Below are 15,098 nucleotides of genomic sequence, written 5' to 3'. Positions count from 1 at the left end.
TCCCTGGTGGGGACAGCCTCCTCTAACCTGTGTGTTTGTGTGTGTCAGGTATCAGTCCCTGGTGGGTGTGAAGCAGCCTCCTCTAACCTGTGTGTTTGTGTGTGTCAGGTATCAGTCCCTGGTGGGGACAGCCTCCTCTAACCTGTGTGTTTGTGTGTGTCAGGTACAAGTCTCTGGTGGGTGTGAAGCAGCCTCCTCTAACCTGTGTGTTTGTGTGTGTCAGGTACAAGTCTCTGGTGGGTGTGAAGCAGCCTCCTCTAACCTGTGTGTTTGTGTGTGTCAGGTACAAGTCTCTGGTGGGTGTGAAGCAGCCTCCTCTAACCTGTGTGTTTGTGTGTGTCAGGTACAAGTCTCTGGTGGGTGTGAAGCAGCCTCCTCTAACCTGTGTGTTTGTGTGTGGCAGGTACAAGTCTCTGGTGGGTGTGAAGCAGCCTCCTCTAACCTGTGTGTTTGTGTGTGTCAGGTACAAGTCTCTGGTGGGTGTGAAGCAGCCTCCTCTAACCTGTGTGTTTGTGTGTGTCAGGTACAAGTCTCTGGTGGGTGTGAAGCAGCCTCCTCTAACCTGTGTGTTTGTGTGTGTCAGGTACAAGTCTCTGGTGGGTGTGAAGCAGCCTCCTCTAACCTGTGTGTTTGTGTGTGTCAGGTACAAGTCTCTGGTGGGTGTGAAGCAGCCTCCTCTAACCTGTGTGTTTGTGTGTGTCAGGTACAAGTCTCTGGTGGGTGTGAAGCAGCCTCCTCTAACCTGTGTGTTTGTGTGTGTCAGGTATCAGTCTCTGGTGGGTGTGAAGCAGCCTCCTCTAACCTGTGTGTTTGTGTGTGTCAGGTACAAGTCCCTGGTGGGTGTGAAGCAGCCTCCTCTAACCTGTGTGTTTGTGTGTGTCAGGTACAAGTCTCTGGTGGGTGTGAAGCAGCCTCCTCTAACCTGTGTGTTTGTGTGTGTCAGGTACAAGTCTCTGGTGGGTGTGAAGCAGCCTCCTCTAACCTGTGTGTTTGTGTGTGTCAGGTACAAGTCTCTGGTGGGTGTGAAGCAGCCTCCTCTAACCTGTGTGTTTGTGTGTGTCAGGTACAAGTCTCTGGTGGGTGTGAAGCAGCCTCCTCTAACCTGTGTGTTTGTGTGTGTCAGGTACAAGTCTCTGGTGGGTGTGAAGCAGCCTCCTCTAACCTGTGTGTTTGTGTGTGTCAGGTACAAGTCTCTGGTGGGTGTGAAGCAGCCTCCTCTAACCTGTGTGTTTGTGTGTGTCAGGTACAAGTCTCTGGTGGGTGTGAAGCAGCCTCCTCTAACCTGTGTGTTTGTGTGTGTCAGGTACAAGTCTCTGGTGGGTGTGAAGCAGCCTCCTCTAACCTGTGTGTTTGTGTGTGTCAGGTACAAGTCTCTGGTGGGTGTGAAGCAGCCTCCTCTAACCTGTGTGTTTGTGTGTGTCAGGTACAAGTCTCTGGTGGGTGTGAAGCAGCCTCCTCTAACCTGTGTGTTTGTGTGTGTCAGGTACAAGTCTCTGGTGGGTGTGAAGCAGCCTCCTCTAACCTGTGTGTTTGTGTGTGTCAGGTACAAGTCTCTGGTGGGTGTGAAGCAGCCTCCTCTAACCTGTGTGTTTGTGTGTGTCAGGTACAAGTCTCTGGTGGGTGTGAAGCAGCCTCCTCTAACCTGTGTGTTTGTGTGTGTCAGGTACAAGTCTCTGGTGGGTGTGAAGCAGCCTCCTCTAACCTGTGTGTTTGTGTGTGTCAGGTACAAGTCTCTGGTGGGTGTGAAGCAGCCTCCTCTAACCTGTGTGTTTGTGTGTGTCAGGTACAAGTCTCTGGTGGGTGTGAAGCAGCCTCCTCTAACCTGTGTGTTTGTGTGTGTCAGGTACAAGTCTCTGGTGGGTGTGAAGCAGCCTCCTCTAACCTGTGTGTTTGTGTGTGTCAGGTACAAGTCTCTGGTGGGTGTGAAGCAGCCTCCTCTAACCTGTGTGTTTGTGTGTGTCAGGTACAAGTCTCTGGTGGGTGTGAAGCAGCCTCCTCTAACCTGTGTGTTTGTGTGTGTCAGGTACAAGTCTCTGGTGGGTGTGAAGCAGCCTCCTCTAACCTGTGTGTTTGTGTGTGTCAGGTACAAGTCTCTGGTGGGTGTGAAGCAGCCTCCTCTAACCTGTGTGTTTGTGTGTGTCAGGTACAAGTCTCTGGTGGGTGTGAAGCAGCCTCCTCTAACCTGTGTGTTTGTGTGTGTCAGGTACAAGTCTCTGGTGGGTGTGAAGCAGCCTCCTCTAACCTGTGTGTTTGTGTGTGTCAGGTACAAGTCTCTGGTGGGTGTGAAGCAGCCTCCTCTAACCTGTGTGTTTGTGTGTGTCAGGTACAAGTCTCTGGTGGGTGTGAAGCAGCCTCCTCTAACCTGTGTGTTTGTGTGTGTCAGGTACAAGTCTCTGGTGGGTGTGAAGCAGCCTCCTCTAACCTGTGTGTTTGTGTGTGTCAGGTACAAGTCTCTGGTGGGTGTGAAGCAGCCTCCTCTAACCTGTGTGTTTGTGTGTGTCAGGTATCAGTCTCTGGTGGGTGTGAAGCAGCCTCCTCTAACCTGTGTGTTTGTGTGTGTCAGGTATCAGTCTCTGGTGGGTGTGAAGCAGCCTCCTCTAACCTGTGTGTTTGTGTGTGTCAGGTACAAGTCTCTGGTGGGTGTGAAGCAGCCTCCTCTAACCTGTGTGTTTGTGTGTGTCAGGTATCAGTCTCTGGTGGGTGTGAAGCAGCCTCCTCTAACCTGTGTGTTTGTGTGTGTCAGGTATCAGTCTCTGGTGGGTGTGAAGCAGCCTCCTCTAACCTGTGTGTTTGTGTGTGTCAGGTATCAGTCTCTGGTGGGTGTGAAGCAGCCTCCTCTAACCTGTGTGTTTGTGTGTGTCAGGTACAAGTCTCTGGTGGGTGTGAAGCAGCCTCCTCTAACCTGTGTGTTTGTGTGTGTCAGGTACAAGTCTCTGGTGGGTGTGAAGCAGCCTCCTCTAACCTGTGTGTTTGTGTGTGTCAGGTACAAGTCTCTGGTGGGTGTGAAGCAGCCTCCTCTAACCTGTGTGTTTGTGTGTGTCAGGTACAAGTCTCTGGTGGGTGTGAAGCAGCCTCCTCTAACCTGTGTGTTTGTGTTGTTCAGGTACAAGTCTCTGGTGGGTGTGAAGCAGCCTCCTCTAACCTGTGTGTTTGTGTGTGTCAGGTATCAGTCTCTGGTGGGTGTGAAGCAGCCTCCTCTAACCTGTGTGTTTGTGTGTGTCAGGTATCAGTCTCTGGTGGGTGTGAAGCAGCCTCCTCTAACCTGTGTGTTTGTGTGTGTCAGGTACAAGTCTCTGGTGGGTGTGAAGCAGCCTCCTCTAACCTGTGTGTTTGTGTGTGTCAGGTACAAGTCTCTGGTGGGTGTGAAGCAGCCTCCAGCTCCTGATGGGGAGAACTGTGTCATCATGCTCAGCAAACTGGTTCCCCTCCGACCCGGGGCCTACCAAGTAGGAGTGACTAAGGTATTCATCTATACCTAACCCTCCGACCCGGGGCCTACCAAGTAGGCGTGACTAAGGTATTCATCTATACCTAACCCTCCGACCCGGGGCCTACCAAGTAGGCGTGACTAAGGTATTCATCTATACCTAACCCTCCTACCCGGGGCCTACCAAGTAGGCGTGACTAAGGTATTCATCTATACCTAACCCTCCGACCCGGGGCCTACCAAGTAGGCGTGACTAAGGTATTCATCTATACCTAACCCTCCGACCCGGGGCCTACCAAGTAGGCGTGACTAAGGTATTCATCTATACCTAACCCTCCTACCCGGGGCCTACCAAGTAGGCATGACTAAGGTATTCATCTATACCTAACCCTCCTACCCGGGGCCTACCAAGTAGGCGTGACTAAGGTATTCATCTATACCTAACCCTCCGACCCGGGGCCTACCAAGTAGGAGTGACTAAGGTATTCATCTATACCTAACCCTCCGACCCGGGGCCTACCAAGTAGGCGTGACTAAGGTATTCATCTATACCTAACCCTCCGACCCGGGGCCTACCAAGTAGGCGTGACTAAGGTATTCATCTATACCTAACCCTCCTACCCGGGGCCTACCAAGTAGGAGTGACTAAGGTATTCATCTATACCTAACCCTCCTACCCGGGGCCTACCAAGTAGGCGTGACTAAGGTATTCATCTATACCTAACCCTCCTACCCGGGGCCTACCAAGTAGGAGTGACTAAGGTATTCATCTATACCTAACCCTCCGACCCGGGGCCTACCAAGTAGGCGTGACTAAGGTATTCATCTATACCTAACCCTCCGACCCGGGGCCTACCAAGTAGGCGTGACTAAGGTATTCATCTATACCTAACCCTCCTACCCGGGGCCTACCAAGTAGGCGTGACTAAGGTATTCATCTATACCTAACCCTCCTACCCGGGGCCTACCAAGTAGGAGTGACTAAGGTATTCATCTATACCTAACCCTCCTACCCGGGGCCTACCAAGTAGGAGTGACTAAGGTATTCATCTATACCTAACCCTCCGACCCGGGGCCTACCAAGTAGGCGTGACTAAGGTATTCATCTATACCTAACCCTCCTACCCGGGGCCTACCAAGTAGGAGTGACTAAGGTATTCATCTATACCTAACCCTCCTACCCGGGGCCTACCAAGTAGGAGTGACTAAGGTATTCATCTATACCTAACCCTCCTACCCGGGGCCTACCAAGTAGGCGTGACTAAGGTATTCATCTATACCTAACCCTCCGACCCGGGGCCTACCAAGTAGGCGTGACTAAGGTATTCATCTATACCTAACCCTCCTACCCGGGGCCTACCAAGTAGGCGTGACTAAGGTATTCATCTATACCTAACCCTCCTACCCGGGGCCTACCAAGTAGGCGTGACTAAGGTATTCATCTATACCTAACCCTCCTACCCGGGGCCTACCAAGTAGGCGTGACTAAGGTATTCATCTATACCTAACCCTCCTACCCGGGGCCTACCAAGTAGGAGTGACTAAGGTATTCATCTATACCTAACCCTCCGACCCGGGGCCTACCAAGTAGGCGTGACTAAGGTAACCATCTATACCTAACCCTCCTACCCGGGGCCTACCAAGTAGGCGTGACTAAGGTAACCATCTATACCTAACCCTCCTACCCGGGGCCTACCAAGTAGGCGTGACTAAGGTAACCATCTATACCTAACCCTCCGACCCGGGGCCTACCAAGTAGGCGTGACTAAGGTATTCATCTATACCTAACCCTCCTACCCGGGGCCTACCAAGTAGGAGTGACTAAGGTAACCATCTATACCTAACCCTCCTACCCGGGGCCTACCAAGTAGGAGTGACTAAGGTATTCATCTATACCTAACCCTCCTACCCGGGGCCTACCAAGTAGGAGTGACTAAGGTATTCATCTATACCTAACCCTCCTACCCGGGGCCTACCAAGTAGGAGTGACTAAGGTATTCATCTATACCTAAGCCTCCTACCCGGGGCCTACCAAGTAGGAGTGACTAAGGTATTCATCTATACCTAACCCTCCTACCCGGGGCCTACCAAGTAGGCGTGACTAAGGTATTCATCTATACCTAACCCTCCTACCCAGGGCCTACCAAGTAGGCGTGACTAAGGTATTCATCTATACCTAACCCTCCTACCCGGGGCCTACCAAGTAGGAGTGACTAAGGTAACCATCTATACCTAACCCTCCGACCCGGGGCCTACCAAGTAGGCGTGACTAAGGTATTCATCTATACCTAACCCTCCTACCCGGGGCCTACCAAGTAGGCGTGACTAAGGTATTCATCTATACCTAACCCTCCTACCCGGGGCCTACCAAGTAGGCGTGACTAAGGTATTCATCTATACCTAACCCTCCTACCCGGGGCCTACCAAGTAGGAGTGACTAAGGTATTCATCTATACCTAACCCTCCTACCCGGGGCCTACCAAGTAGGAGTGACTAAGGTAACCATCTATACCTAACCCTCCGACCCGGGGCCTACCAAGTAGGCGTGACTAAGGTATTCATCTATACCTAACCCTCCTACCCGGGGCCTACCAAGTAGGCGTGACTAAGGTAACCATCTATACCTAACCCTCCTACCCGGGGCCTACCAAGTAGGAGTGACTAAGGTATTCATCTATACCTAACCCTCCTACCCGGGGCCTACCAAGTAGGAGTGACTAAGGTATTCATCTATACCTAACCCTCCTACCCGGGGCCTACCAAGTAGGAGTGACTAAGGTAACCATCTATACCTAACCCTCCTACCCGGGGCCTACCAAGTAGGAGTGACTAAGGTATTCATCTATACCTAACCCTCCTACCCGGGGCCTACCAAGTAGGAGTGACTAAGGTAACCATCTATACCTAACCCTCCTACCCGGGGCCTACCAAGTAGGCGTGACTAAGGTATTCATCTATACCTAACCCTCCTACCCGGGGCCTACCAAGTAGGAGTGACTAAGGTAACCATCTATACCTAACCGCTAACCCTCCTACCCAGGGCCTACCAAGTAGTTGTTACTAAGGTAACCATCTACACCTAACCCCCCCTAACCCTCCTACCCAGGGCCTACCAAGTAGTTGTTACTAAGGTAACCATCTACACCTAACCCCCCCTAACCCTCCTACCCAGGGCCTACCAAGTAGTCGTGACTAAGGTAACCATCTATACCTAACCGCTAACCCTCCTACCCAGGGCCTACCAAGTAGTTGTTACTAAGGTAACCATCTACACCTAACCCCCCCTAACCCTCCTACCCAGGGCCTACCAAGTAGTTGTTACTAAGGTAACCATCTACACCTAACCCTTAACCCTCCTACCCAGGGCCTACCAAGTAGTCGTGACTAAGGTAACCATCTATACCTAACCGCTAACCCTCCTACCCAGGGCCTACCAAGTAGTTGTTACTAAGGTAACCATCTACACCTAACCCCCCCTAACCCTCCTACCCAGGGACTACCAAGTAGGAGTGACTAAGGTAGCCATCTATACCTAACCCTTAACCCTCCTACCCAGGGCCTACCAAGTAGTTGTTACTAAGGTAACCATCTACACCTAACCCTTAACCCTCCTACCCAGGGCCTACCAAGTAGTTGTTACTAAGGTAACCATCTACACCTAACCCTTAACCCTCCTACCCAGGGCCTACCAAGTAGTTGTTACTAAGGTAACCATCTACACCTAACCCCCCCTAACCCTCCTACCCAGGGCCTACCAAGTAGTTGTTACTAAGGTAACCATCTACACCTAACCCTTAACCCTCCTACCCAGGGCCCTACCAAGTAGTAGCTACTAAGTTGAGCATGTTAATTCAGGATGTGTTGTGTGGGTGACAGACCAGAACCTCTTCACCTGGCTTCCTGTTCCTGTACAATACTTTCAGTGACAATGTAAACTACGGTCCAACAGTGATGTCTGGTTGTTCTCTCTGTGTGTGTTGTTCCAGCTGTTTCTGAAGGAGGACGTGTACCAGTTGTTGGAGTCTAAGAGAGAGCGTGTCCGTCAGGTGGCGGCCCTCACCCTGCAGAGATACACACGCATGTTCTTTGTCAGGAAACGATACAAGGAGTTCAGAACCAAGATCATCAGACTACAGGCCTACTGTAGAGGCTTCCTCACCAGGTACTGACCCTAACCTCTGACCCCTGACCTCTTACCCTGATCCCTGGGTAAGGGAACCTACAACCACCCTCGCTACAGTTACCAGACAGGGTAAAGAACACACAACCACCCTCACTACAGTTACCAGACAGAGTAAAGAACCCACAACCACCCTCACTACAGATACCAGACAGGGTATAGAACCCACAACCACCCTCACTACAGTTACCAGACAGAGTATAGAACCTACAACCACCCTTACTACAGTTACCAGACAGGGTATAGAACCCACAACCACCCTCACTACAGTTACCAGACAGAGTAAAGAACCCACAACCACACTCACTACAGTTACCAGACAGGGTATAGAACCCACAACCACCCCTGCAACAGTTACCAGACAGAGTAAAGAACCCACAACCACCCTCGCTACAGTTACCAGACAGGGTATAGAACCCACAACCACCCTCGCTACAGTTACCAGACAGGGTATAGAACCCACAACCATCCTCACTACAGTTACCAGACAGGGTATAGAACCCACAACCACCCTCACTACAGTTACCAGACAGGGTAAAGAACCCACAACCCCCCTGCAACAGTTACCAGACAGGGTATAGAACCCACAACCACCCTCACTACAGTTACCAGATAGGGTAAAGAACCCACAACCACCCTCACTACAGTTACCAGACAGGGTAAAGAACATGTAACCACCCGATGGCAACCTAATGATTTTACCACTGTACATACTGTAAGCAAAAACTACTGAGACGTCTGTGTTACTTCTCCCTCTGTCTCTCCTTCCATCCTTCTCCCTCTGTCCCTCCTTCCCTTCTTCTCCCTCTGTCTCTCCTTCCATCCTTCTCCCTCTGTCCCTCCTTCCCTTCTTCTCTCTCTGTCTCTCCTTCCATCCTTCTCCCTCTGTCTCTCCTTCCCTTCTTCTCTCTCTGTCTCTCCTTCCATCCTTCTCCCTCTGTCCCTCCTTCCCTTCTTCTCTCTCTGTCTCTCCTTCCATCCTTCTCCCTCTGTCTCTCCTTCCCTCCTTCTCCCTCTGTCTCTCCTTCCATCCTTCTCCCTCTGTCTCTCCTTCCATCCTTCTCTCTCTGCCTTTTCCCTCCCTCCCTCCCTCTCTTTCTCTGCCTTACTCATTCCCTCCCTCCCTCCAGGAAGCACTATTTGAAGATGAGAAAGAGTCTGGTCAAGTTTCGTTCTCTCATCCACATGTACGTCACCCGCAAGAGATACATCAAGGTACGATGCACAAGACAGTACACACACTACACACCATTACACACAGTACACAACTATATGCACACTACACACCATTACACACACTACACAACATTACACACAATACAGTACATACACTACACACCATTACACACAATACACAACTATATGCACACTACACACCATTACACACAATACACAACACCCTACACACCATTACACACAATACACAACACACTACACACCATTACACACACTACACACCATTACACACAATACACAATACACCCTACACACCATTACACACAATACACAACACACTACACACCATTACACACACTACACACCATTACACACAGTACACAACTATATGCACACTACACACCATTACACACACTACACACCATTACACACAGTACACAACTATATGCACACTACACACCATTACACACAGTACACAACTATATGCACACTACACACCATTACACACACTACACACCATTACACACAGTACATAACTATATGCACACTACACACCATTACACACACTACACAACATTACACACACTACACAACTATATACACAACACAGTACACAACATTACACACAATACACAACACACAATACACAACATAATACACAACACAACACAATACAGTACACAACACAACACAATACACAACATAATACAGTACACAACACAACACAATACACACATAATACCATACACAACACAATACAATACACAACATAACACAGTACACAACACAATACAGTACACAACAGAATACACAACACAATACACACATAATACCATACACAACACAACACAATACACAACATAACACACAACACAACATAATACACCACACAACATAATACACAACATAATACACAACATAATACACAACACAACACAACACAATACACACATAATACCATACACAACACAACACAATACACAACATAACATAATACACAACATAACACAATACACAACATAATACACCACATAACACAATACACAACACAATACACCACATAACACAATACACAACATAACACAGTACACAACACAATACACAACATAATACACAACATAACACACAACATAACATAATACACAACATAACACAATACAGTACACAACATAATACAGTACACAACATAATACAGTACACAACATAACACAATACACAACATAATACACAACACAATACACAACACAGTACACAACATAATACAGTACACAACATAATACAGTACACAACATAACACAATACACAACATAATACAGTACACAACATAACACAATACACAACATAATACAGTACACAACATAACACAATACACAACATAATACACAACATAATACACAACATAATACATAACATAATACACAACATAATACACAACATAATACACAACATAATACAGTACACAACATAATACACAACATAATACAATACACAACATAACACAATACACAACATAATACACAATATAATACAGTACACAACATAATACACAACATAATACAATACACAACATAACACAATACACAACATAATACACAACATAATACAGTACACAACATAACACAATACACAACATAATACAATACACAACTTAATACACAACATAATACACAACATAATACACAACATAACATAATACACAACATAACACAACATAACACACAACACAACATAATACACAACATAATACACAACACAACATAACACACAACATAACACACAACACAACATAATACACAACATAATACACAACACAAACATAATACACAACATAAATACACAACACAACATAACACACAACATAACACACAACATAATACACCACATAACACACAACATAATACACAACACACACAATACACAACACATACAGTATACAACATAATACACAACATAACAATACAGTACACAACATATACAACAACATATACCAACATAATACACAACATAATACACAACATAATACACACACAATACAGTATACAACATAATACACACAATACACAATACAGTACACAACATAATACAGTACACAGTACACAACATAATACACAACATAATACACAACATAATACAGTACACAACATAACACACAACATAACACACAACATAATACACAACACAACATAATACACAACATAATACACAACATAATACACAACATAAACACAACACAGTATACAACATAATACAGTACACAACATAATACAGTACACAACATAATACACAACACAACATAATACACAACATAATACACAACATAATACACAACATAATACACAACATAACACAATACAAAACAAAAACAATACACACAACACAGTATACAACATAATACAGTACACAACATAATACAGTACACAACATAATACAGTACACAACATAACACAATACACAACATAATACACAACATAACACAATACACAACATAATACACAACATAATACACAACATAACACAATACACAACATAACACAATACACAACATAATACATAACATAATACACAACATAACACAATACAGTACACAACATAATACAGTACACAACATAATACAGTACACAACATAATACAGTACACAACATAACACAATACACAACATAATACAGTACACAACATAACACAATACACAACATAATACAGTACACAACATAACACAATACACAACATAATACAGTACACAACATAATACACAACACAACATAATACACAACATAATACACAACACAACATAATACACAACATAATACAGTACACAACATAACACACAACATAACACACAACATAATACACAACACAACATAATACACAACATAATACACAACATAACACAATACAGTACACAACATAATACACAACATAATACAGTACACAACACAATACAGTACACAACATAATACACAACATAATACAGTACACAGTACACAACATAATACACAACATAATACACAACATAATACAGTACACAACATAATACACAACATAATACACAACACAATACAGTACACAACACAATACAGTACACAACATAATACAGTACACAGTACACAACATAATACACAACATAATACACAACATAATACACAACATAATACAGTACACAACACAATACAGTACACAACATAATACACAACATAATACACAACATAATACACAACATAATACAGTACACAACATAATACACAACACAATACACAACACAACATAATACACAACATAATACACAACACAATACAGTACACAGCATAAGACACAACATAATACACAACATAATACACAACATAATACAGTACACAACATAATACAATACACAACACAATACACAACATAATACACAACACAACATAATACACAACATAATACAATACACAACACAATACACAACATAATACACAACATAACACACAACACAACATAATACACCACACAACATAATACACAACATAATACAATACACAACATAATACACAACATAATACACAACATAATACACAACATAATACACAACATAATACACAACATAATACACAACACAATACAGTATACAACATAATACACAACATAACACAATACAGTACACAACATAATACACAACATAATACACAACACAACACAACACAATACACACATAATACCATACACAACACAACACAATACACAACATAACATAATACACAACATAATACACAACATAATACACAACATAACACAATACACAACATAATACACCACATAACATAATACACAACATAACATAATACACAACATATACACCACATAACACAATACAACAACATAACACACAAACATAACACAATACACAACATAATACACAACATAATACACCACATAACACAATACACAACATAATACAGTACACAACACAATACACAACATAATACACAACATAACACAATACACAACATAATACACAACATAACATAATACACAACATAATACACAACATAACACACAACATAACATAATACACAACATAACATAATACAGTACACAACATAATACAGTACACAACATAACACAATACACAACATAATACACAACACAATACACAACATAATACAGTACACAACATAATACAGTACACTACATAATACACAACATAATACAGTACACAACACAATACAGTACACAACATAACACAATACACAACATAACACAATACACAACTTAATACACAACATAATACACAACATAATACACAACATAATACACAACATAATACACAACATAATACACAACACAACATAACACACAACATAACACACAACATAATACACCACATAACACACAACATAATACACAACACAACACAATACACAACACAATACAGTATACAACATAATACACAACATAATACACAACATAATACACAACATAATACACAACATAATACACAACATAATACACAACATAATACACAACATAATACACAACACAATACAGTATACAACATAATACACAACATAACACAATACAGTACACAACATAATACAGTACACAGTACACAACATAATACAGTACACTACATAACACACAACATAACACGCAACATAATACACAACACAACATAATACACAACATAATACACAACATAATACACAACATAACACAACACAGTATACAACATAATACAGTACACAACATAATACAGTACACAACATAATACACAACACAACATAATACACAACATAATACACAACATAACACAATACACAACATAACACAACACAGTATACAACATAATACAGTACACAACATAATACAGTACACAACATAATACAGTACACAACATAACACAATACACAACATAATACAGTACACAACATAACACAATACACAACATAATACAGTACACAACATAACACAATACACAACATAATACATAACATAATACACAACATAATACAGTACACAACATAATACACAACACAACATAATACACAACATAATACACAACACAACATAATACACAACATAATACAGTACACAACATAACACACAACATAACACACAACATAATACACAACACAACATAATACACAACATAATACACAACATAACACAATACAGTACACAACATAATACACAACATAATACAGTACACAACACAATACAGTACACAACATAATACACAACATAACACAATACAGTACACAACATAATACAGTACACAGTACACAACATAATACACAACATAATACACAACATAATACAGTACACAACATAATACACAACATAATACACAACACAATACAGTACACAACACAATACAGTACACAACATAATACAGTACACAGTACACAACATAATACACAACATATACACAACATAATACAGTACAACATAATACACAACATAATACACAACATAATACACAACATAATACAGTACACAACATAATACAGTACACAACATAATACACTACATAATACAGTACACTACATAATACACAACACAATACAGTACACAGCATAAGACACAACATAATACACAGCATAAGACACAACATAATACACAACATAAGACACAACATAATACACAACATAATACACAACATAATACACAACACAACATAATACACAACACAATACAGTACACAGCATAAGACACACATAATACACAACATAATACACAACATAATACACAACACAATACAGTACAACAACACAATACAGTACACAACATAATACAGTACACAGTACACAACATAATACACAACATAATACAGTACCAACAACATAATACACAACATATACACACATAATACACAACATATAACAACACAATACAGTACACAACAACAATACAGTACACAACATAATACAGTACACAGTTACACAACATAATACACAACATAATACACAAACATAATACAGTACACACATAATACACAAACATAATACACAACATAATACAGTACACAACAATACACTACATAATACAGTACACTACATAATACACAACACAATACAGTACACAGCATAGACACAACATAAACACCATAAGACACAACATAATACACAAAACATAATACACAACATAATACACACAACACAACATAATACACAAAACACAATACAGTACACAGCATAAGACACAACATAATACACAACATATACACAACATAATACACAACATAATACACAACATAATACAGTACACAGCATACAGACACAACATAAGACACAACATAATACACACATAATACAAACATAATACAGTACACAACATAATACA

At 42.5% G+C, this 15,098-nt stretch overlaps 1 protein-coding gene across 1 annotated transcript in view; it reads left to right on the top strand.

Annotated features, from left to right (window-relative positions):
• Window positions 1-15,098, top strand: part of LOC116372943 (unconventional myosin-XV-like) — a gene marked incomplete at its 5' end in the record, with an annotated part of 176,783 nt that overhangs the window by 46,814 nt on the left and 114,871 nt on the right. Inside the window, 3 exon segments of the mRNA XM_031821429.1 lie at window positions 3,344-3,461; window positions 7,414-7,589; window positions 8,738-8,822. Of these exon segments, the coding sequence (XP_031677289.1) occupies window positions 3,344-3,461; window positions 7,414-7,589; window positions 8,738-8,822 (379 nt within the window).

Source organism: Oncorhynchus kisutch, unplaced genomic scaffold (genome assembly GCF_002021735.2).
Source record: "Oncorhynchus kisutch isolate 150728-3 unplaced genomic scaffold, Okis_V2 scaffold3973, whole genome shotgun sequence".
NCBI lineage: Eukaryota > Metazoa > Chordata > Actinopteri > Salmoniformes > Salmonidae > Oncorhynchus > Oncorhynchus kisutch.
The sequence above is the reverse complement of the archived record's forward strand: the minus strand, read 5'-3'. Positions and strand labels throughout refer to the sequence as shown.